This window comes from Ambystoma mexicanum, chromosome 2p, assembly GCF_040938575.1.
Source record: "Ambystoma mexicanum isolate Mex_15411 chromosome 2p, UKY_AmexF1_1, whole genome shotgun sequence".
Lineage (NCBI taxonomy): Eukaryota > Metazoa > Chordata > Amphibia > Caudata > Ambystomatidae > Ambystoma > Ambystoma mexicanum.
In genome coordinates this window covers 1,056,107,633-1,056,133,747 of record NC_090923.1, presented here as the reverse complement: position 1 = coordinate 1,056,133,747, position 26,115 = coordinate 1,056,107,633, and the positions used below count along the sequence as shown (strand labels likewise).

Here is a 26,115-nt window from a genome sequence, read left to right as displayed (position 1 = left end):
CCATGTTGCATCACTGTTGCACCCTTGTCAAATACACACACATGCACATGTACACAGTGCTGATACATGCAGCCGAAAACAACATACATGCGTGACATCACGGACATGTCTACTTACATACACATTCATCCAAACATGTGTGCCCACACAACTGCATTTGGCATGCAAGCCTACACACACAAGCACCATCCATGTCTCACACATTACAGCCCTCGCATGTGTCAGCCCCACGGCCCTGTACACCCCCACCCATACTCGACCCAATACAAACAGATGTGCAACCTGCACACTACTGAATAATCACCACACGCACTGCTCACAATCAGGATGCATGTACACTCACCGCTCGACTCCAGACGGGTCTGCTTCTCAAGGACCTGGACGTGGAGCGCTGGGGATATGCGTTCCAGGACCCTCATCTGTTCTTCCGACAAGTGGCCCCGGCGCCCCTTGTCATCCGCTGCCTTCAAGAGGCGCCGGGCCTTGTTCAGGGTCCTGGACCTGAAGTCCTCCCAGCGCTTCTTGACATGTTGTAAATCGCGGACTGCCACCCCCTCCGCGTTGATGGCAGTCACGATGTCAGTCCAGATCCGAGTCCGTCCTTCCTTGTCCGCGCGGGAACTTCCGAAGAGGGCATCATACTGCCCCAGGACTTGCTCCACCAGGACACCAACTTCGGTGGCACTGAAGCTGGTGCCCCTCTGCCTCTCTGGCCGGGGGTTGTCAGTGGTCACAGATGGTGTTTGCCCCGACATGACAACCCCAGAGGCAGGAGTGGGTGGGCAACTGGGTCCTGGGGCTGGGCTGTGGAGCGATGGAATCCCAGTCGGGAGTCTTCGGTTCCAGCAGCGGTGGTCACAGCAACAGCACCCCTGGCTGATGTGCAGGCAGCAAATGGCAGGGCACGTGGGCAGCAGGCAGTCAGGCAGCAGCAGATGGAAGGTGGGAGCGTGCTCGGGGCTCTGGGGGGCAGTAGTTCGGCCTTCTGGGCAGGAGCGTGGTCTTCCGTGTGCTTACGCGTGGCCAGCTTGATACGGAGTGATTTGGCACGTGAAAAATCTGCACGTCAGCATGTAATTCGAGGAAAGGCCCTTAGCGCGTAAGCGCGTCTGCACGCATACGCATTTTCATTGGACAGAAGGCCCCACAAGCGCAAGCGCCCCTGTGACGTGACGCGTACAGACGTGCATGCGCATTTCAGCGCGCGTGAAAAACTGCACGTCCGCGTGTAATACGAGGAAAGGGCCCATGCGCGTAAGCGCGCGTGGAAACTGCACGTCCGCGTGTAATACGAGGAAAGGGCCATGCGCGTAAGCGCGCGTGGAAACTGCACGTCCGCGTGTAATACGAGGAAAGGGCCATGCTGCACGTCCGCGTGTAATACGAGGAAAGGGCCCATGCGCGTAAGTGACGTGACGCGCGCGTGCGTTTCCCTCAGCATGGGTTAAAGGTGAGCGGGCCCAGCAGTTCGCTGTACGTGCCCTTCGTGGAGACCGACGTGTGTTGCTGCTTCCTGTTGTTTCGCGCGCCATCACAACTTCACAGCTATCAAGGACGTATCTCTTCTTTTGGCGGGGGTATTGGCTACGCGTGTTTTTCTGCATCGCGCTAATCAGACTGTGAGTCGCACACGCTCTTTTTCCCACTGCGGGTGCCCCTGTGTATCGCACCCATTTTCGATGCCATAGTAGCCTGCGTGTCCCACGCGTACGCGTTATTCGTGTTACTGGTTGCCACCGCGTACTGCGGGAGGTTGAATCCATGCACGTAGGCTGCAGGGTTGCGTGCCCGGTTTTACTGCAGTTTTGGGGTGCCTGAGCGTTGCGTGACCCGTCACCACATCACCGGGGTCACATACAGCCTTGCAGGTGCAGGGGGGCTGTTAACATCTTGCTTCCCACCCCCTTTACCCCAATTGCCCAGGTCAATTGTGGTGTACACCTCCCATTTGCACCACTCCATCTGTGCCAGCACTACTACATCTGTGCCATGGTTGGGAGGCCACCAAAGGTGAGGGGCGCCTCAGCTGGGCGTACTCCTCGTGGCGGGCGTGGTCGGGGACGTGGCCGTGGTGACCAGGGAGTAGGGGGACTCCAGGGTGTCCAGGGCAGCCACAGAGGGGGAAGAGGCAGGGGTGCGCCACTTGAGCACAATGTTGTGCCATGTGTCGGTGCAGCCATGCCACCACCCCCTGTGGTTCCGGGGGATGCAGCTCCTGCATCTGACACTGGCACCCATATGACCCGGCAGTCCGTTCCATCGACTGCCACGGGCCCAAGGGTAGTGGTAGCTGCAGGTGCAGCTGTGGACACCGCCACCCAGGCTCAGGGTCTGCCAGCGCAGGCTGCGTTGGCACTTGAAGAGCCCTTGGTAGATCTCCAACAGGCCAGGGGGGAAACCATAGGGGCAGGCCGGGCTGCTCAGACCAAGACACGTGTCCCTGGGGCAGTCATGTCATCTGCTGCCCCGAACAGCCGGGTGTTGGCAAGTGCAGGGGCAGATGCACCCAACAGCACCCCGGTTGTGAGTCTGCCAACCAGGACCGTTGCGGCCAACGACCCTGCCACAGCTGATGTTGCTGCGCAGGGTCCATTAGTGGGCACCCAGCTGCCACTGACACAAGTCAGGCCTTTGGTCATCCCTCCACCTGCCACTCCCTTGGCTCAATCCACCGAACCCACTGGCCATACTGGTCAGGGCGGCATTAGCCAGCCAGGGTCTGCGCCACAGTCCAAGAGGAGGAAGGTTGCACCTGCAGCACAGGCTGGGACCCCACACACAGCCACGACCTCCTGCACGTCGAGGAAGAAGCCTTTCTGTAAGCAGGAACTGGACTTCCTCGTGGACTACGTGCGGGGCCACAGCCGTGACATGCTAGTGGGTGCCAATAGTCAGACCACGGCTGCCCAACGTGACACCCACTGGAAGCATGTTGCGGAACATGTCAGTACATTCGGCCATGAGGTGCGCACGGCGCAGGAGTGCAAAAAGCGTTGGAATGACATCAAGCGCAGCACTAAGGCCAAGCGTGCCTCAAATTACAACTTGACTCTGGTGACTGGCGGTGGGCCTGCACCAGAGGAGAAAGAACTCACTCCGCATGAGGCTCTAGTTGCGGAGTTCATACCACCAGAATTGGTCGAAGTAGTGGGAGAGAAGCTGGACTTTGATGCCCAGTCCAGTGAGTGTTGATGTGTGTTTGTTGAGGACGTGTGTGTTTCACTTGTGGGATGTGTTGTGCATGATTGCTGCTACATGTGACGTGTACATGGTTCTGATGTGTAAGTAATGCAATGCTACCCTCATGCATGTCTCCTCTGCCTGCATGCGGGACTCCATGTAGGCATGCTCCCTTGCCCCTCCTCCGCCACTCTGCACCCCAGTTCCACCTTTGTTCTGGTGTTCTTCAATCTTGCCAATGTGTACTTTCTTGTTCATGTGTCCTGTGTAGATGCAAACTTCCAGCGTAGAATCTGCCAGACATATGCCGTGTGGTACAGCCTTAGTATGCGATGCAGGGTATCTCACTTGTACTGTGCATGGGTCAGATGTCCCGCAGGGACATGAGTGCCCATTCATGCTCCATGTGCATTGCACGCATGCCCCTATGTGTCCTTGACTGGATGATCACTGTAATATAAGTCCTTGGTTACATACATTGCCTGTCATCTCATCAGCCTTCCCATGTCAACTGTGGCTCAGTCCTGCGTTGCACACATGTTTAGGCTCTGACAATCTGTGTGGCTCACAGGCCTCAGCCTGTTCAATGGCCAATGGCTCTGTCCAACTCTTGTTGTGTCTTCTTCACACGTGGGCGGCCTCCGGAGTTTCCATCATGTGTCCTGCCCACTGTCCCAGCATCATTTGCAGTGTTGTAATTTGAATCACATCAAGCTGTTGATGCCAGTCAACACTGCCTGTCAATACACAGGTGTATGGTCAGCCTTTTGATTCCATGCTAGGCATCCCTGCTTTGGTACTGGGGTGGAGGGGTGCTTGGCTTCTAGACATGGTACACATTGAATGCACAATGCACGTGATGTCTGAATTTGACATTGCACTGCCTTCACATTTCCTGGCACACACCATGTAGTGCTTGTACATGTAGGTAGTGAGTGGCGTACACATTTTCTGCACTGCATAGACCCACTTCCATGGAAACTGCCACCTTTCAACAGGTCTGATCACAGAAGCTATTCAAAGTAGACCCAGCATGCATGCCAGGTCATATGTTGTGTGTCACATGTCTGCCGGATGCCTTTGCTGTCGGTGTGTGTGTGTGTCGTGTGCTTCTGACATGTGTATTGACCTTTTTCTCTCTATTTTTCAGGTGATGACGCAATGGAGGCAGAGGATGGTGTTGTCATGCCAGACACAGGGTTGGTAACGCCACATCAACCCGGCACTAGTGGGGGTCGTGGGGTGGTAGGCCACGAAAACCCCCAAGTGCTGCAGTCCATCTTGTCTCTGGCTTCCTATGAGTCCAGCCTTGATGACGACTCTGACGTCCATGTTGAGTTGGATGAGCATCAAGTCCATGTGTCAGGGGTGAGTGATTCTGATGTGGACACTCCTCTGTCTGCGACACCTGCACTGAGGGATCAGACAGTCTTGGTTCCTCCGCCCGCGGTGGATCGGGACGCAGGGTCACCCTCCACACCAGTCACTGATGTGCCTGGGACATCACATCGACGGGGGCATGTAGTCGTGCAGCCGCAGGCGGTGCCAACACAGCGAGGACCCCCGGTCCTTGGGTCCCGCAGGGGTCAAGCCCGGCAACACGGTCGCCGCGCGCAACCGCTGTATACTGAGTGGGAGCAAGACATGACTGCCAATTCCGAACGGCAGGGGGCAGCAATGGAGAACATCGCTGAGAGCATGGAGCGTGTGGCCCGATCTGTGCTCCCCCCTGCTAGGCAGGTGCTTCTCCAGCAGCAGGCGGCACGGTCCACGGCCCGCTCGCTCAGGCTGGGCATGGCGGCCTCAGACAGGGCACGCCAGGCTGAAATGTCGTCTCTGCGTCAAGCAATTGCTGCTCACGCAGAGGCGCACATGGATGCCCTGAGGAAGGAGTATTCTTCCCTCAGATCCACTCTGGGTGTCCTTATGATGTCCCAGAGGCAGCAGGCAGAGGAGAGGTTTGCACAGCTTGAGCGTACCATCTCGGCTGAGCTACAGGCTTGCCGGGAGGTGCAGCGGTTGTCCAGCCAGGCCTTGCAGGAGGAACTCCGTGTTACACGTGCTACCTTGCAAGAGGAAGCACGTGTATCACGGGAGGTTCTGCATGCAGACCTACGTCACATCGCCACACAGAACCAGGCTCACCCGTCCGGCAGACTTGCTGCCGACGAGGGACAAGCTACGGCTAGGCGTGGCCAGGCTACTGTGCCACGTCCTCCTTTCCAGGATGAGCCAGACTCGGACGACCATCTATCTCCCACATAGGTCGTGCTGTGCAGGTGTTGAGCCCATGGAGGATTTTTTTTTGGCTCGGCATCTTTGCATGTGGATGTTGAGCAGCACCCTGTACCTCCCCCCTCCTGGGTGCCTCTCCTCCCCCCCGGGTCGTATGTGGCCATTTTTGATTTTTCTTTTAGTTTAGTTAGTTAAGTTTCTGTTTGATAGTTAGTTTAAATAGGTAATGTAGGTTTTCCATAGTTAGTGTAATTAGTTAATAGTTTATTTAGTTTAAAATTGCTAGTCTATTGTGCTTTCATGTGACGGTGCGGTGCTTTGTGGCTTTTGAAGGCATCCACTGTCTGTTCCAGCTGGGCCCTTCATGGTTGTCTTGTGTATGTGTTTGCTGCTTGGGTTCCTTGACTCACATATGCCACTCCTGCCTCCCTTATCCATGGGCTCGCAAGGATGGTTCGGTGTTACAGCATTTTACACAAGGGCCTTGGACTGTCATATCTGTGGCATGTCTGGTGCTGTGTGACTTGTGTTGACACCCCTAGTGGGGATGATTTAGGTGTCATCGTCCACTGTTCAGCTTTTGCTAGTTGGGGTGTGTCATGATTAATGTGGGCATTGATTGCTATGCATTGTGTAGTATGTTTCATATCTTTCCTGTACATGTGCCTGTTGCAATTCATGCTGTAGATAGTGTTCCACACTTTGGAGGTGAAAGACGGACTGATGGTGTGATTTGTGATGTGACTCTCTGACATGGTCAAGTAATGAGATGCCTGATGAGACACACACAGATGACTTTGAAGCATTAATCATGTGTTTCATGCCCTTTCTGCAGGGGGATGAGCCTCCAGAGCACCTTTGCCAGCAGACATGGCCCATTGGACGACGGAATTCTGGACCCGTTTGTTGGTGCCCACATGCACATGTGTGAAGAAGCAGAGGCACAGTGATTTCAGACCCACATCCTAGAACTGCTGACATGTTCCAAGGAACTCCAGGCAAGGTGAGCATCACAGGGGGGCCACGACACAGCAAAGCTTGCACCAGGCGAGTTGCACATGCAGGCTTAGTCACAGCAGTGAGGGTGAGCTTAGACGAATATTGGTGTTGAAGCACACAATGCAGCTCAGATGTGTTTGTGGACTGATGGCTGCTGATAGTAGGGTTGTCTGGGACACATGCAGGGGCAGTGGCACATACCCTCCAGTACACCAAGGTCCATTGAGGCACTTGTATCAACCATGTAGCCTTCCGAGACATGGAAAGGGGCAGCTCACAGGGACATACAGCAAGGGACATACTCGGGTGCAGTGCATGTCTTTTCCACGTACTTCATGATAAATGCACTGCCAACTTTGTTTCGGTCATGGTGGTACGCAACTTGCTCTGTAGTCATGGCTTGCTATATGGGTCTGTCTGCTTACCCAGGGAACATTGCATGTTGTGTGAATTGTGACACATTGGTGTTCCATTTGCCACGCACCCAGCAGTGGCTGCCTTACTGCATTGACTGTGTATGACCCGTCACAGGGCTGATGTTATATATGGGTACGAAGCATCAACCACAGATTGTCTGTTTGTAGAGTAGTCTGTTGCTATGGGGCATGTTTGGTGTTGTGTTTTTGTGCAATTGGCACGTACAGGTTGTTGACTGTGTCTCTCTTTGCAGCATTGCAGTGCTCCTGTAACCGGACCTGAGAGTGCGCAGGCAGGAGGCCAGCACTCAAAACCAGAGCTAAGTGTCTTGTTGTTTTTCTTACGAACTGCTCTGCATAGGCTTGCTGGGGAGTGTACTGATGCATGGATGTATGTGTGGTTCAATTTGGTATGTTTTTTTCTCCCTAATCACCCGTGATCCTATGCAATTTTGAAACCTGTACCCTCTACCTGGTGTTCCTGCTTCCCGTGCCTATCCAAGCAACGTTCCCTGACCCTCTTTCCCCACTGGGGTTGCGGATGCCTGTGTAAGCCCCGAACTTGCAGGCGCCAAAACCCTAGAGGGGGTGGTTGGTTCGTACCACTCCTGAGCCTGGACTACAGAAGGCCATGACAATGATGTCCAAGTCTGTTTGGATTGTGTATGTGTTCATGCAGGTTGTACATTTTCGTGCATTCCCTAGTTTCATGTGTCATTCCTCCTCCCCTCTCCTGCTGCTCATTCCAGTCATCCAGTGTGTCAACACCTGTCCCGACTGCATATCCCTGAACCTCCTTCCCCACCAGGGCCTCAGGGGCCTGTGTGAGTCTGACCTTGCAGGCACCCGGGACATGGTGGGGGTGGTTGTTTCGTGACACTCCCGCGCCTGTACAGGGGACCTGTGACAGTAGACATCAATTCATGGTGCATCGTCCTATGTCATGTACCACACATGTCTCACATCCTGTCGTGACATTGTTTTGCTGTGCTACCTTGGTTGTTGCATCATTGTGGTAGTACTTGGCCTTTGTGAGGTACTGCTACGTCAAGTCATCTACTGGAGGGTGTTTGGGTTCGTTTTTATGCCTTGGATTTTGTGATTTTGGAAATGAGTGTGGATTCTGAGGGTTCAGGCATCTTTTTACACACAAGGTGGGAGATGGTGATGAAGGGTAAAGGTGATCCTGTGGCCAGGTGGAATTGAGGTTTGGTGGCTCCATGACCCAGGTGCAGTTGTTCAGTAGGTCATGGTCATTTGTGAGGGAGGGGGGGATTGTTGTTGATAGTTGCCTTGCCCTGCAGTGTGATGGGAACTCTGACATAGTAATGGTGGTATCCTATGTACATGTTGTGTTCTGCTGATCAATGCCTGTTCATGTGTTGTGTTTTCCTTTCAGGTGCGAGGGGATAGTTGTGGTTTGACATGCTGGGGTGTACACATGGTGGATGTTCACATGTGATGTGTAGGGAACACCGATGGTCACTTGAGTGCACATGCATATGTGGAGTGCATGTCCTTGCAGAACCACACACTTGCACTCTGATGCACTACATGTACTCCCACCCTTGCATATCCACGTGTACACTGTTTGCCTTCTGGTGCCCACTGTGTCCCGGCAGCACATGTTCTGTGACCGATCATGGATCCAGTACATGCCTAATTTGCTGTTTGACATGGTCTGTCACTTAGATGTGATGCTCAGGGTGTGCATCACACACAATGGCTGTTCACTGTGCTGTGCGCTGAGCAGTGTGATGCCGGAGTAGGACACTGCACACATAAGCTGCAGTGTTGATTTTGCAATGCATAATGTGCATGTAGACAGGCATTCATTGTGATGTTACGTCTACGACTGTTGTAATGCATTTGGAAATGACTTATTTTGGGTGGGAGGTTGTTGGTCTGTCATTTCATCTGATTCCGGGTCAGGCAGCAGTGTCCGATGCCACTGTGCATTTAGGACATGGCAATGTGTACCTTATCGTTACTGCATTGGTGTATGGGTATTGCGTGCCATGTCATGTTGATGTTTGGGAGGGTTTGAGTGACATGACAGTGATGGCCATGGCCTGTTTTGCAGGTGTGTGTGATGCACACCTTGCATGTCCGTGTCATCCGCTTTTCAGAGCAACTAGCTGGGGGTAGATTTCTCTCCACAGCAGGGCCCTCCCCCTGGAACAGACTTCCGCCTGACTTGAACTTGAGGGGAATCATCTGCAGTACTGGAAGCACCTCAAGACCTTCCTCTTTGCTTCTGCTTACTGTCTGCCTCTCCCTTGCAGAATTCTCCACTGGAACTGCACAGGAGCTGCAACTGGCCCACTCTCACCGACCTCGGTCCCTGGCCCAGCCACTCTCCACTTGCACTGCCTCCCTGGCAACCCCTGCACTGCAGTACTGTCTCTCTATCCCTACAGCCCTCCCTTCCCAGCACTTGTCTGCACTTACCTTTGTAGTTGCCACCAGGCGACCTATGTATTATTTTTTTGGGCTACTTCCCCTGTACTGGACTCCCCCCCGCCCTTCCCCTTGCACTTTTCCCATTCCCCCTACCCCTGCACTTGCACGATCCCAATGACACCTGGCCTAGTAGTACCGTTCCCTGTGTTCCCTTGTTCCCCCCTCCCTGCCTCATTGCGCCTTGGAATACTTGTGTATGGCCCATATCATGTCATATGTCATATGTGTGCCTTTTGGTCACACAGGATAGCTTGTGTTTAAGTAGCTAGGGATGCAGACGATGTGGCACTTCCATGGCAACTTTCTCAGGGTGGTAGGGTTGTGACAGTTAACTGTCTCTTTGTCATCATCGATTGTCACCTGGTATGTGCCAGGCCTGTGTGCACTCCGCAGGGGTGGGAGTTTAGGTGAAAAATGTGGCCACAAGCTGGGTCCGGGCTTCCTCGCCACGTACCCTGTCCCCTCCCATGGGCAGCGCCTGTGCCTGTGGTTGGGGATGTGGGGGCACCACCATGTCCACCGGGACCCCCTGCCGTGTTGCAACATTGTGCAGGACACATGCTGCCACAATGATCCTGCACACTACTGGTGGTGCATAGAGTAGTTGGCCACCAGAGCGGTCAAGGGAGCGGAAACGTGACTTGAGCACTCCGAATGTGCGCTCCACTATGCCCCTGGTTGCAATATGGGCGGCGTTGTATCTTACCTGGGGTGGTGTGGTGGGGTTCCGGATTGGCGTCATCATGTGGTTGCTCAGAGGGTAGGCGGTAATAGTTGAGATTATTAGGGTTTGGATATTTGTCTGTGTGTGACTTGCATGCATGTGCAAGGGCAATTGTACTGACCTAGGAGCCATGTGTCGCCATGCTGCCCAGCTTCCAGGGCCCGGCTCAGGGCGGACATTCTGTATATGAAACTGTCATGGGTGGAGCCAGGGTAGTTTGCATAGACAGAGGTGATGATTCCCTTTGCATCACATACCACCTGTACATTGATGGAATGCCAGTGCTTGCGGTTTCGGTAGATGTGCTCAATGGCCCTAGGTGGACGTAGGGCCACATGGGTGCAATCTATGGCACCGAGCACTTTGGGGAAGTGTGCCACCCTGAAAAAATCCAGGACAACGGCCTGCCTTTCTGCGGGTGTTCTGGGCATCTATATGTGCCTGCGGACTGAGGGGCGCGCTGTCATGATTGCCAGTACCTGGTGTAGGCAGCGTGACTGCGTGGCCTGTGAGACCCCCCCCACTATGGCAGTAGTCCGCTGAAATGACCCAGTGGCCAAAAAATGCAGGACATTGAGCAGCTTCTCCAAGGGGCTCAATGCTTGGGAGCAAAGGGTGGGGGATGTGAGGTCATCTTCCCACTCCCTGACCAGGTCTAGGATGATATGGGGTGGAAACCTATACCTGCCATTGACCTGGTCGTCAGGCATCCCAAAAAGGCTTGTCCGTGGTGCGAAAATGCGTGCCCTGGCTATTCTCCTCCTCCTGCGGTGTCCCACGATCAGTGCAGCGACAAATGGGGCATTCATTGTAGCTGTATATACGTGTTTGTTGTTTGCGCGCACCTTTATGCTGTGCGCGGAGATGCTTCCGCCTGCCTTCATGTGGCAGATGCGTTGAAGCCTGTGCACGTCTTTTGCCGTGCGTGGGTTTCCCGTATTCGGATACGGTCCGAGTGTCATCGCGTGTGATCGGAGGGGCGTGAGCGTACACGCAACTGGCCTGGGTATGTGTGTTTCGGAGTGCGCGGGAAGTTCCACACGCGATTAACCTGGGTACGTGTGTTCCGGGGTGCCGGGAACTTTCACACGCGATTGGTGGAAATCCACGTGTGTTCTGTCATCACGTGCAATGAGGGAAACACCTGCGCGCGTCACGTCACAGACGCGCTCATGCGCTAAGGGCCTTTGGTCCAATGAAATCGCATATGCGTGCTGCCGTGCATACGCGCATGGGCCCTTTCCTCGTATTACACGCGGACGTGCAGTTTTTCACGCGCGCTGAAATGCGCATGCACGTCTGTACGCGTCACGTCACAGGGGCGCTTGCGCTTGTGGGGCCTTCTGTCCAATGAAAATGCGTATGCGTGCAGACGCGCTTACTCACTAAGGGCCTTTCCTCGAATTACATGCTGACGTGCAGATTTTTCACGTGCCAAATCACTCCGTATCAAGCTGGCCACGCGTAAGCACACGGAAGACCACGTTCCTGCCCAGAAGGCCGAACTACTGCCCCCCAGAGCCCCGAGCACGCTCCCACCTGCCATCTGCTGCTGCCTGACTGCCTGCTGCCCACATGCCCTGCCATTTGCTGCCTGCACATCAGCCAGGGGTGCTGTTGCTGTGACCACCCCTGCTGGAACCGAAGACTCCCGACTGGGATTCCATCGCTCCACAGCCCAGCCCCAGGACCCAGTTGCCCACCCACTCCTGCCTCTGGGGTTGTCATGTCGGGGCAAACACCATCTGTGACCACTGACAACCCCCGGCCAGAGAGGCAGAGGGGCACCAGCATCAGTGCCACCGAAGTTGGTGTCCTGGTGGAGCAAGTCCTGGGGCAGTATGATGCCCTCTTCGGAAGTTCCCGCGCCGACAAGGAAGGACGGACTCGGATCTGGACTTACATCGTGACTGCCATCAACGCGGAGGGGGTGGCAGTCCGCGACTTACAACATGTCAAGAAGCGCTGGGAGCGCTTCAGGTCCAGGACCCTGAACAAGGCCCGGCGCCTCTTGAAGGCAGCGGATGCCAAGGGGCGCCGGGGCCACTTGTCGGAAGAACAGATGAGGGTCCTGGAACGCATATCCCCAGCGCTCCACGTCCAGGTCCTTGAGAAGCAGACCCGTCTGGAGTCGAGCGGTGAGTGTACATGCATCCTGATTGTGAGCAGCGCGTGTGGTGATTATTCAGTAGTGTGCAGGTTGCACATCTGTTTGTATGGGGTCGAGTATGGGTGGGGGTGTACAGGGCCGTGGGGCTGACACATGCGAGGGCTGTAATGTGTGAGACATGGATGGTGCTTGTGTGTGTAGGCTTGCATGCCAAATGCAGTTGTGTGGGCACACATGTTTGGATGAATGTGTATGTAAGTAGACATGTCCGTGATGTCACGCATGTATGTTGTTTTCGGCTGCATGTATCAGCACTGTGTACATGTGCATGTGTGTGTATTTGACAAGGGTGCAACAGTGATGCAACATGGATGCATGTGACAGCGGTATGTGGAAGCCTGATTGGCAGATGTGACATGGATGCCCGTCTGAACAGTGCAACACTTGGCAGAGGTGTACACATGCATGCAAGTGTGGTGGTGTGTGTACATGTGTGGTGCACTTCCTGTGTTGCATGTGATGTCTGGCTCACCTTTGGCTGCTCATGCTGTTGTATGTGTATGGATGGTGGTGGCAGTTGCGATATGGCTGTGGTATGGCTCATGTGTGCGAGTTGTAATGACATGTGTGTTGGGGATTGTGATGACATGTCTGAGGTTTGCCAATGCCACTCATGTACAACTGTCATGTGTGTATGTGTCCACTGTACAGTGCCCTGATGCCTGTGTTTTGTTTCTCCCTGTCTGCAGCGTCAACTGATGAAGAGGACGGAGAAGGTGCTGTGGAGCACAGCGGCAGGGATCCGACCGCCAGCCGGAGACGCAAGGCCCGGCTCCCCTCCCAGGTTGTCATCTCGTCGGGGAGTGAGGAGTCCAGTGCCGCGTCCCAGGCCGCAGCTGCCGGGGGGAGGTCCAAGAGGCGGAGGTTGGAGTTGGACTCCTCGGCAGCAGAAGGGGCAGCTGGGACCCCACAGGGCCCAACAGGGGAAGATGGCACGGAGTCATCCAGGTTGGTGTGGGGTTTGGTGGAGGAGGAGGCCGTGCAAGCACCAGAGACGGGGTCTGGAGGTGGGGATCCCACTGGTGCGAGTGGTGCAGTGCAGGACCAGGGACAGGAGGCAGCACAGGCCGCCGCGGAGGTGCCTGTGTGCAATCCTGTCCCCGATCCTGTCCCTGCATCATCTTGCACCAGCAGGGATGCCTACGTCCAGACCCATTTTCAGGCAGGGGATGAGCTCACGTCAACTGGCCTTCCTCTGTCTGCGGACGTGGCTATCCAGGTCCGGGTTGAGCCTGTCCTGGCTGGTGTGGCGTTGCGTCAACGGGCCATGCGAGGTGACCTGCAGTCTTTTCATGAAGAGACTGCGAGTCATCTCGAATGGCTCGTTGACCACGTCAGCCTGCTGGGACAGGTCACCCAGGCCGGATTCCTCCGTCTGATGGGGCTTGCTCCGACCCCCTCCTCAACTGGACCCCCTACGCGCCAGTCATCCTCTGTGCCATCTTCCCACCCATCAGTCACCTGGGTGCCCTGTGGAGCTGCCTCTGACGGTGCGGCCAGGCTGGTGGAGGAGGCATCCCTGCCACAGTCGGGAGTCGGACGTCCAGCAGGGGTGGCCACATCAACAACTGCACCCCAGCCGGCGGAGGATGTGCAGGCAGCAGGAGGCAGTGCACGGGCAGAGGCACAGCAGCAGCAGCAACGTGGTGGGAGCCATGAAGGCTCGGGGCCTTCGACATCGGAGGGTCAGGCATCGGCCGGGTGCAGGAGGACCCAGGACAGAGAGTGTCTTCCGTGTGGCAGCGGTTGGGCCACGCCATAGATGCGGAGCGGCAGCGGGCGGAAGAGGCACGGCTCACAATGGTCAGGGCGGAGAACTCCATGCGGAGGGCCCTGAGGCGGGCCGAGTGCCTCGAGGCAATCCGCAGGGGTTTGGAGGTGGAGACGTCGGCGGCCCTGCTGACCCTCGGGGCCATGGAGGAGGACCGCCTCCGGGACATTGAGGAGGAGTTCGATGATGCCCTGGCCCGGAACATCCACAAGTGAGCCGTGAAACTAGCCCGCTGCCCTTGTACATAGTTTCTAGGTAGTGTTAGGTTTCATTTTTGTTTTTATTTTATTTGGACCTTTCGGACATTGGCCACATTTTTGTATATAGTTTATTTTATTAGTTAGTGTAGTTAGATAGGTTTCCTTTATTTTGTTGGGATAATGGACCCTGGATTGTTCCCATGTACATAGTTGACAGTTGGATTGTATTTTTTTTTCTATATTTGACCATGGAGCAATGGCTTTCTTTTTTATTTCACATTGGATTTTGTTTTGTGGACATTGACTTTGGACATTACTTTGGATTTTTATTTTTGGTTTTGCTTTTTTTGACGGACATGCTTCTTTTCATTTTTGTACATTCACGTTTCTGTTTCTTCATTTTTTATTCTATTGATGTTTCCTTTAATACATATTATTTTGGTGAACTTCAATGTGTGGTATCTCATTGGTTTCATGCATTTCATGATATGTGTTTTGAGATTCACTGACACCCATTGGGTGTATGTGAGGGAAATGTGTTTGTTTTGGAACTTGCAATTGGTGTTCTGTGATGTTATTGCAAATTATGAGTGGGTGGATGCAATACTCGGGTGGGTGTTTTGCATTTGGAGGCTGACCATAGGGACCAGGGATCTAGATTGTGATGACATGTTGGCTGGGGAACATGAGTTGCACATGGGTGGGGGCCTGGTGGAGGCTGCCCCTGCACTGCTGGGGGGTGGGGGTGCAGGGAGACATGAGTGGGGGCCTGGTGGAGGCTGCCCCTGGTGGCTGGGGGGTGGGGGTGGTGGGAGACATGGGTGGGGGCCTGGTGGAGGCTGCCCCTGGTGGCTGGGGGTGGGGGTGATGGGAGACATGAGTTGGACATGGGTGGGGGCCTGGTGGAGGCTGCCCCTGCACTGCTGGGGGGTGGGGGTGGTGGGAGACATGGGTGGGGACCTGGTGGAGGCTGCCCCTGCACTGCTGGGGTTGGGGGTGATGGGAGACATGAGTTGGACATGAGTGGGGGCCTGGTGGAGGCTGCCCCTACACTGCTGGGGGGTGGGGGTGGTGGTGGGCATGGGTGGGGACCTGGTGGAGGCTGCCCCTGCACTCCTGGGGGTGGGGGTGCAGGGAGACATGAGTTGGACATGAGTGGGGGCCTGGTGGAGGCTGCCCCTGCACTGCTGGGGGGTGCAGGGAGACATGAGTGGGGGCCTGGTGGAGGCTGCCCCTGGTTGCTGGGGGTGGGGGTGGTGGGAGACATGGGGGGGCCTGGTGGAGGCTGCCCCTGGTGGCTGGGGGTGGGGGTGATGGGAGACATGAGTTGGACATGGGTGGGGGCCTGGTGGAGGCTGCCCCTGCACTGCTGGGGGGTGGGGGTGGTGGGAGACATGGATGGGGACCTGGTGGAGGCTGCCCCTGGTGGCTGGGGGTGGGGGTGCAAGGAGACATGAGTGGGGGCCTGGTGGAGGCTGCCCCTGGTGGCTGGGGGTGGGGGTGATGGGAGACATGAGTTGGACATGAGTGGGGGCCTGGTGGAGGCTGCCCCTGCACTGCAGGGGGGTGGGGGTGCAGGGAGACATGAGTGGGGGCCTGGTGGAGGCTGCCCCTGGCGGCTGGGGGGTGGGGGTGGTGGGAGACATGGGTGGGGACCTGGTGGAGGCTGCCCCTGCACTCCTCGGGGGTGGGGGTGCAGGGAGACATGAGTGGGGGCCTGGTGGAGGCTGCCCCTGGTGGCTGGGGGTGGGGGTGATGGGAGACATGAGTTGGACATAGGTGGGGGCCTGGTGGAGGCTGCCCCTGCACTGCTGGGGGGTGGGGGTGGGGGTGGTGGTGGACATGGGTGGGGACCTGGTGGAGGCTGCCCCTGCACTGCTGGGGGTGGGGGTGCAGGGAGACATGAGTTGGACATGAGTGGGGGCCTGGTGGAGGCTGCCCCTGCACTGCTGGGGGGTTGGGGTGCAGGGAGACATGAGTGGGGGCCTGTTGGAGGCTGCCTCTGGTGGCTGTGGGGTGGGGGTGGTGGGAGACATGGGTGGGGGCCTGGTGGAGGCTGCCCCTGCACTGCTGGGGGGTGGGGGTGGTGGGAGACATGGGTGGGGACCTGGTGGAGGCTGCCCCTGCACTGCTGGGGGGTGGGGGTGGTGGGAGACATGAGTGGGGACCTGGTGGAGGCTGCCCCTGGTGGCTGGGGGGTGCGGGTGCAGGGAGACATGAGTGGGGGCCTGGTGGAGGCTGGCCCTGGTGGCTGGGGGTGGGGGCGATGGGAGACATGAGTTGGACATGAGTGGGGGCCTGGTGGAGGCTGCCCCTGCACTGCTGGGGGGTGGGGGTGCAGGGAGACATGAGTGGGGGCCTGGTAGAGGCTGCCCCTGGTGGCTGGGGGGTGGGGGTGGTGGGAGACATGGGTGGGGATCTGGTGGAGGGTGCCCCTGCACTGCTGGGGGTGGGGGTGATGGGAGACATGAGTGGGGTCCTGGTGGAGGCTGCCCCTGCACTGCTGGGGGGTGGTGGGAGACATGGGTGGGGGCCTGTGGAGGGTGCCCCTGGTGGCTGGGGGTGCAAGGGGACATGCGTTGGTGGGCAGTAGTGCAAGTTGACATGTGGGTTGGCTGGTGGGCATGGCCATGGTGGATGGGGTGCCTGCATGACATGTGCTGGGTAGGCCCCTGTGGTGTGAGCCACCTGCAGGGGCCGTGGATGGTGTAGAGCGAACACCTGGGAGGACCCACACGTGCAATTCACGTGTGCTGCTCCCCGCGCACCCCTGTAATACACGTACCCTGATGATATCGCGTGTGGAACTTCCCGCGCACCCCTGTAATACACGTACCCTGATGGAATTGCGTGTGGAACTTCCCGCGCACCCCTGGAATACACGTACCCTGCTGATGTTGCGTGGGATACTTCCCCCGCACCCTGAAATACACGTACCCTGATGAGATCGCGTGTGTGACTTCCCGCGCACCCCAGAAATACACGTACCCCGCTCAATCGCGTGTGTAACTTCCCGCGCACCCCCAAAATACACCTACCCCGTTCAATCGCGTGTGTAACTTCCCGCGCACCCCCGAAATACACGTACCCCGCTCAATCGCGTGTGTAACTACCCGCGCACCCCCGATAAATCGCGTGTGTAACTTCCCGCGCACCCCCGAAATACACGTACCCCGCTCAATCGCGTGTGTCACTTCCCGCGCGCCCCCGAAATACACTTACCCCGCTCAATCGCGTGTGTAACTTCCCGCGCACCCCGGAAATACACGTACCCCGCTCAATCGCGTGTGTAACTTCCCGCGCACCCCCGAAATACACGTACCCTGCTCAATCGCGTGTGTAACTTCCCGCGCACCCCCGAAATACATGTAACCCGCTCAATCGCATGTGTGACTACCCGCGCACCCCCGATAAATCGCGTGTGTAACTTCCCGCGCACCCCCGAAATACACGTACCCAGCTCAATTGTGTGTGTCACTTCCCGCGCACCCCCGAAATACACGTAACCCGCTCAATCGCATGTGTGACTACCCGCGCACCCCCAATAAATCGCGTGTGTAACTTCCCGCGCACCCCCGAAATACACGTACCCCGCTCAATTGCGTGTGTCACTTCCCGCGCTCCCCCGAAATACACGTACCCTGCTCGATCGCGTGTGTTGCTTCCCGCGCACCCCCGTAATACACGTGCCCCGCTCGCACAGGCACAATAGCTGTATGTTGCCACTTTTGTGATGCGCTGGGACTCTACCGCCTGCCTTCGTGTGGCGGACGTGTTTCAGCTTGTGCGTGTCTTTGGCTGTGCGTGGCTTTGCCCTATTCGATTCCATGAATACGTGTGGTTCGAGTGCGTGTGGGCGTTCCGTCTGCTTCCCTGCAGTACATCCCCAGTTACGCCCTTATTTTCGCACGTTGTTCCCCATTCCGCGCGTTACGCCCCGTGTCCCGCCCACTTTCTGGTGTATGCGCCGAGGTTGTGCGCTTTCACTGTGCGCGTCGCGCACGCCTTTCGGGATGTTGCAGTGACTTGTGCGCCAGGCACGGGTTTGGCGCACATCCCGAGGTGAACACGCGCAGGGACTTCCATGAATCGCACGCGTGCGCCTGTTTTTTTCTGCTTGCGCCTGCTTGCGCCTGCTTGCGCGAAGATTTTCGGCGCACGTTTGTTCCATGAATCGGCCCCACAGTGGTTTTTTTTTAATGTATCCAAACAGACTCCCGTTTTGCATATATTTTAAGGTGTGAAAATGCAGAGCAAAGAAAAAGAATAAAATTGTCAAATTTCATTTGCGAAGAAAACTACACACAGTTATAGAAAATGTTTTGTAAAAATCAATGGTGACTAGAATTAGATGGGGCCAGTTTCTCTCCCTATCCCCTCACCCTAGATAAGTGGACCATCAGCGCAATACAGGGGTAGCTGCTACTTGAGGGTTTAGTTAGATATGTTGGAGGGCAAGCCAGATGTAGGTAACATATTTGGTATGACGTCAAAATAACTTGAAAAATTGAAATACCTGTGATCTCATTGTGTGAAACGTAAAATGGGGGAATCGACAGGTGATACCTCCCCTATTAGTCCAAAACGTGTATTTTTTTTCTTCTGTTTGAGCCATAATGCCAGCTATTTTAGGATAGTTTTTATAAAATGACACTAAAAATGTTTGAGGACTAGCTTTTATTCATTTTCTTTGCCTTCGGGTTTTAGTCATTTAAGTCTTTTAACCCTAATTGTTCTTATCCGATGTGCTATTGTTCCTCTTCACTGCCTTACATTGAGGTGATACGCAAATCACTGATGGCATTTTCACTATGTTGGATTCACAGGGCAACTGACTTAATCTATTGAATTCTTGGAGGAATTCAATAGAGGGCGGGGTATCAGGCAGTGGCCCAGGAGGTTGCTTAATGCTAGGACCTGGCCTCACCCCCCCCCCTCTTCTCCCACCTGAAGTTGATCTTTGATGGGTAACGATTGCGGGTCCTTATGGCTCAATAAACCACTCAGTCAAAGAATGCAATCTACACTGGATGTCGTTCAGTATAGAGGAGTATAATTTCACTTAATTGCTGATCACATCGTAGACTTTGACAAGTGAAGTTCTTTACCATCAATGATGAAGCACCTGCTTCCTTATGAGGCCGTTCCCTCATAGAAGCCGAGGACGAGGCAGATGCACATGAAGACTCCGAAGAGGGGAATGAAATGTTATTCTGATCTTCTAGTTGGGTGTTAAATAACACCAGGGTATCTGTTAAGGCTCCTAAAGAGGAATCCCTCGTGGGGGCTTTGCCCATTGAGCTTGCTGTAGGGTACACAGGGTAGCATGGCTCTGCGGCTTTGGGGTCCACGGGTCGGGCAACATTGGTAGTTCAGGTAGGGAAAGTTGGGTTGTAGAAGGTATGTCTCCCTCAATTACAGTTCTATTTTTAGAGAATTCAGTGTTTTGCTTGTATGTTTGTGGAGAGAGTGCAAAATCACCCTCCATCATATGAGGGCGTTCAGATGTTGCCTCAACAAAAAAGTCAGGGGTCACACTCGAAGAATTGTTACTAATGTTCTCTAAGGAAATAGGTTCACCACTTTTTGCTGGTGCGCAGGTCTTCTTGCTCACTATCAGTGGTTGTAGTATTACTTACCTTCTGACTGCAGACTCTCGCCGCACTCCGATGTGCTCCACGTGACTGCAGGTGATATGTGCTTCTTATCCTTGGGTCACTTGAAAGTTGTTCTGTGCGAGTACAGCCATCTTGTGTGTTAGAATTTATTCTAAAACACATGCATACATTTCATTTTTTTAAAATTTTACTTTCAACATGCATACATACAAACACTTGACATCACATGCTGCTGCTTTGGGGGTCTTCTCGCATTCCTGGTGTCAAATAGTAACCCCTATGGCCAATGCTGTGAAATTGCATGTGTTTATGGGTCTTTTTCTAAGGGAATTCAGGCTTACTTCTATTTTATGGAGGCAAGCCCAAATTCCCTTACGAAAAAGGCCCAAAAACATTTCTTCAAAACGATTTTGAAGGTGAGGAGGAGCTAAAAGCCTCTACTGGAAATCCTGCACCTATTTTGCCTATATGTTAGAAGACGGAAATTGCAACATGCACAACGCCAATAATGATCCTGATACCACGAAAGGTCTTCGAAACAAGGTATCAATTGAGAAGGCCCTATAAGATGTACCCCCAGAGAGATGACAGCTTCTTAGTAGAGGTCCCTGAAAATGTGTGAAGCGGTGAGCACAAGAGGATGGTAATGTCACAAGAAAGGAGAGTGACGCACTGAGAAGGATGCTCAAAGAGGAGAATGCATAGACCTTATGGTACCTGATGATGAAATAAGGGAGCGCGTAACATTTCATGTGCGAAATGAAGATTGCACATATGAAGAACACTGAAGAAAATATAAGTCGTTTCATAGCTGTACAGATGCTGTAATGCAAGTAGACTAAGTAATCAAGAAGGCTGGCTATACATAGTGAATAGACTGCAGGCGGTGCCGCCGACATTTATATGTATAGAGTCTGGATATTCTACGTTGCAACTTTAGTAAGCCAGGACCCGTGAAAGAGAAGGGCTCAAAGTATGGCACAGTAGAAAAATATCTCAAAATCGAGGAAGGTTCGAGCAGGCTGTCTGTCCCAGTGTCAAGGGTTAGGGAACTGGTTATCTGTTCAAGGAGATACAATGAATGCGAGAAACAAGGCAAGCTCCTGTTAAGGTATGACGGAAACACTATGAAAGCCAAGTTCTATTCATTTAATATTATTAAATGCAAGGAAAGTATCTCAAATGCGGTCTCCTGTCACGTGGGATGGATGGAAATAGAAAATGGGCAAGCTACTTCGAGACTGAAGATAAGGACGTGCTCACACTCCCTTCTACTCTCAGGTGGAGTGATACTCTGCAAGGCCAAGTTCAAAGACAATTCGAATGGCAGACGGCATGAGTGATGATGCATGGTTGGCCAATTAGGTGGGGAGGCATGGTCAAGTCCACCCACAGGCACCTGGGGTACCAGCTTGTGTGCTGCTAGTGAGTCAAATGTTCCAGAAGGGTACAAGTGTGCTAACCCAATTATAGAGGGCCATGTATTGAAGAGCCCTATAGTTTAAGAGCCAATGATGTGTCGTGTATCTAACAAATATTGAGGATGACTTGCACAAGGGGTAGGCATAACTTGTCCATCTGACTTAAAGACCCAATCACAATCTATCCCATATAGAAAGTATACTTAGATGTTCTCCATTGACCTATACCAATCACAAGTATGGCATCTTAGTTTGCCACATACTGTGATGTCACTTATGACAGGTTTTTGTTATAAAAAGATGGTTTTTCATATGATGCGTCGAGACTATGCTGTGAGACGTCTGTTGATATCTGTTGTACTCCCTGTTTTAGACAATTGAAAATAAAACAGTTATTGTTTGCCAACTTCCTAGTCGTTCTGGTTATTGGTGGGAGAGCTATTCTGCACCCCCATCAATTTAATGATGCGCTTCCTCATTTAAAAACGGTCCTAACGGTTCAGCCCATCTCAATTTTGTTGTGGGTTTTCACGTGTTTTTGCGCCTCTTTTCCTATGGGCTTTCTCCCATAGGAAAAAGACTCCAAAACACCCGCTAAAAATGTTGTTGATGCCCGGACGGTAGAAATTGCGCCAGCAGCAGGGGTCCCTGTAGTCTCTGTTGTGTGACTGGTCAGAATCAGGGGCCCCCATTTGCTCTGGGTCTCCCCTGCAATGTGGGGGCTGCACCAGTGGGTGAGAAGGCAAACGGAGGGTCAGTTCGCCAATACAGGACAAAAGCATGTGCTTTCAAACAACACTCTTGATTGGGAGAATCATTGTAAAACACCCATGCATTGGTTTAAATGGCCACTGGACATGTCGAAATAAAATTTTCTGATTCAACAAATTCATGCATTAGCATCTCCAGTTACCATGTCAACCAGATCCTGCTTCTGAATAACCATGCTTCTTTCTTAAGCACCACCATATGCACAAAAACTCAAAATAAAACTGCACATCAGTCTTACTGCATGGCACAGCAAAGACAGTTCAATTTATCTTTGCCCTGTCGCAGAATATGTTTGTCCAGTAGATACTGTGGGGCTTCAACAATACACCTCATTGCTGTTTTGCAGCCCCGGTGCCAATCAAGTTTAAGATATGAATACATCCTTGCCAGGCTTCCCACTCCTGCCCTGCAGCTCTATAATTTTTCGAAAGCTAGCCTTCATACACACCTCAGTCCTGGCCCAAGGTTTCTGGGGTATTTGCAGTACATGGGCTCACACACAGGTCTGCTGGTTCTATTCCAGTGCCAGGATCTATCCACAAATAATGCATTACAATTCTAATGAGGCACATCTCTCCTGGTACACCTGAAGCTTGACCGCCAGACTCCTGTATTTCCAGCACTTGGGCCCACAGTCCAAACAGCTCTGCCAGACCACCATGGTGACAGCCTTCATTGCCCCTAATATTGCAGTGCTATAGAAACATTGTTCGAGTGATATCTATGAGGTCTTGTAATAAGCCAGGCCTTTGCCAGATAACACACTCCTTTTGGTTTTCCTTTTGCTCCCAGGTACGGGCGTCGGGCACTGCTCATCTGGTCCTACTTGCAGTTGGCTCTGGCCGGCACCTGCGCGGCCTTCCTGCCTTCCTTCATCAACTACTGCATCTTCCGCTTCCTGTGTGGCATGGCCTTCTCTGGGATTGTCATCAACACCATCTCCCTGCGTGAGTTCCTTGAAGTTGTTAAATTTGCCGTCTGCCGTCAAAGTACAGATCAGGAGAAAGTCGGCCTAGCACCCGCTTTGCAGGAATGCCCCTGGTTCTGGGCTCTACATCCAGAGTAGGGTGCAGCCAAAATAAGAAGTGGATGAATGTGACTGTTGGAAAGATTTCTAAGGGACATTTCAAGATGGTATGCAGTAATAAATGTCGCCTTTACAAAAAATCGCAGCAAAAATGCCATGGTTTGACCCAGTAAAGGTGTACCCCATTATACCATTTAATGGGAGGGGGGTTGCGGCAGTGTCCCCCACTCCCCTGAAATGGTATAATGGGTCTGGGGGTTGCGGGGGTGTCCCCCGCATCCTTTATATGTTTTGCGGGAGCAAATTCATGGTATTTTTGCTGCAATTTTTGGTGTAAACGGCCATTTTTGCCTCGATTTTAACACATGGAACCTTCAAGATCACAGATGTTTGAAAACATTTAGATCGCTACATGCAGGGGAATAATGTCCTTTTTGTAACGTTCATCTTTTGTGGCAAAACTGTTTGCATGGGAGTGTAGATAGGGGGGAGATAAATATGAGGAGGAATACACACCCAGTGTCTGTTGATTGACTATTGCAAATAAGATGGCCATGTTCCCAGCCTATCCCAGTTGAGGCTTCTCTGTCGTGAAGCTCCCAACACAAAAGGTTTTTTATTTTGGTGAGCTTGTTATTATTATGGTGTTAAGCCTCTGTTCCAAGGGCCGGAATGGGGGTTAATGTCCCGGCAGCCCAAGTTATCGGCCTGAGAGAAGGGAGGTTGTATAACGAGGGCCCCGGGCCATTAACCCCCATTCCAGCCCTTGGAACATGGGCTGAAGGCAGTTAACACCCCCAGTTGGCAAAGCGGTAACCTGGGGTGCTTAGACCGGGACACTGCATGCGTTCGGTTGTACCAAGGAAAATCCTTTACAAAGATGGCCGCCATGGAAAGGGAAAGCGGGGCTCCGTACGGAGCTCCTCTTCCCTTTCTATGGCAACCATTGTGAGCAGAGTGGAAGGTGCGGCTGTTGCAACAAGTGTGGCTGCGGCCGAAATAAGGTAAGTTGGGGGTTGGGGATTTCAAAAAAATAATTAAAAAGTGACGGGCAGTGGGGGGAAGATGCCGGTGGGGGAAGCCGGCCATCAGGCGGCATGGAACGCAGGTTTGTATTGGCGGTTCAAGCCTGCGTTCATAGTCATCTGATTGGCTGGCTTCACCTGCCCGGGTGCTAATTTTATTTATGTAACATAAATTACAGTTGGAGCATCTGCACACACATGCACTCACACACATGCACATGCACACAGACACACACAGACAAACATACACACACAAACTTTCTCTGTCTCTCTCTCTCCTGGGAATTCGTCATTGCCAGATCATTGTGTTGCCAGACCCTGTTTCATTGTTTTAAGATGCTGTTATTGTGACTGCTCAAATAGGATTCTACTAATTGCTAGTTTGAAACTTGCACATTTGCACACTTTTAATCAGAGACATTCATCTGCACTTTGTGGGCTCTTCAGGGGTAGCCTGTGATTTTATTTTCAGAATGCTCTACTGCGCCTTCCTTTGTGTTGGCCATGGTTCATTAGCACCCACCCTCCACTGAACAGATAAAATCTGCCTTCAATGCACCCCATAACGACACGGAGTGGGCCCCTCCAAATACAAGTCCATCTAGGGCCGTCCATGAAGCCCCAAAGCTGTGGTTTATCACCAGCACTAGACATTTTCCTTTAGACTATTATGCAAGGTTATCCCTCAAAGTATACATCAAATAATATAATGCATGGGTCATACATGTGAAACTTATTTCATGCAATTCCCAAGGGCTGTTTAAAGGGCTGATGGCAGCCACCCTAATTAAATAAATTGCAAATGACTGCATGTCCAGCAAGACAGCAGACATGCCAACATTCTGAAGCCCCTGAGATGGAGATTTCTCCACATAAATCCGGAGAATGTAATTTTCCTATAGGATTACACAGGGGTTATAATTATTTTATGCGAAGACTAAAAATAGCGCTATTTTTATTTGAAAAATCAGGAGTCTCCTGCCTAACTCGGGTGGGTTTGCATGTATGGGGCAGTAATGATAACTGGTCCTCTAATAAATATCTGCTCTGTGGTGAAAAACGTAAGCTAAATAATATATTAGATATGAATGTTCTGAGTGAGGCATGCTTCTCGTTAACTATAACATGTTTGCCGAGTCCCATGTGAACTGTAGTAGCAGAGGCGGGGCTAATATTTACAGACAATACCTATTGATTAGTAAACTACTGCTTCCCCACTCTACTCATGTCAGAATCTTTGCTTCTTAGATTTTCCCCTTACAATGATTTTAGCTTTAATCTCTTAAAAAGAAGGTCGTTGATACTTAAACTCAGTCAGCCACCGATTTCCTATTCTCCAACCCTCACTTACTATTAAAAGGTGATTTAAACTATTGGTGTGGTGATAAATTTGACCCTCATACATTGCATATTCTAGAATCATTAGGCAGTCTAGGACTTTCAACACTAGTTTCAGTCCCTGCACACCTCCAAGATGCACATGTCCTTAATCCGATGGTCTCCTTTTTCTCTACTTTCAACATCTGATGATTATTGAATAAAATGTTCCATTTATCTTGGTAAACCAGCACCAAAAAGTGGTCAGAAAAACTATTAACTTTCATTCCTGAAAACTGCTACTAAAGAGGCTTTGTACAATATCAAGTGTCCTCCTATTGCCTTGGGATCTGCAGACTCAGAATCATATATTACCCTCCACCAATTAAACCTGCCCATTGAGGGGCTTGCAGAAATGATAGCTCCTGTAAATCCCTTAACGCTCTAGAGGAATGCTGATGCAAGGCCCAAACACCACAGGACCTTCTCTCCATCAAGACTTATGTTTCAAATGGCAGACCCTGATAAACAAAGCCAAGGCTACTTATAACATCGCCACCATTAAAAAAGCCTCTACAGGAGCACACCCCTTTTTGCAGCAAACACTGTTCCAACCCCACACCCTGAAGAAGTGTGAGGTTATCAAAAAATTCTGCTGTCTAGTCAAATGGTCGACAGACAAATGGTCGACACAATTTGGTCGACAGGACAAATGATCGAATTTGTTTTTTAGTTATATATATTTTTTTAGGTTTTCGTTTAGGGGAAAAAAAGGGGT

The 26,115-nt window shown here is 52.7% G+C and overlaps 1 protein-coding gene across 1 annotated transcript in view; it reads left to right on the top strand.

Annotated features, from left to right (window-relative positions):
* The window catches only part of LOC138567101 (solute carrier family 22 member 20-like), a 481,778-nt gene that overhangs the window by 206,576 nt on the left and 249,087 nt on the right, over positions 1–26,115 (top strand). Inside the window, exon 4 of the mRNA XM_069644971.1 lies at positions 22,761–22,915. Coding sequence (XP_069501072.1) covers positions 22,761–22,915 — 155 coding nt within the window. The remainder of the gene's footprint in view (positions 1–22,760; positions 22,916–26,115) is intronic.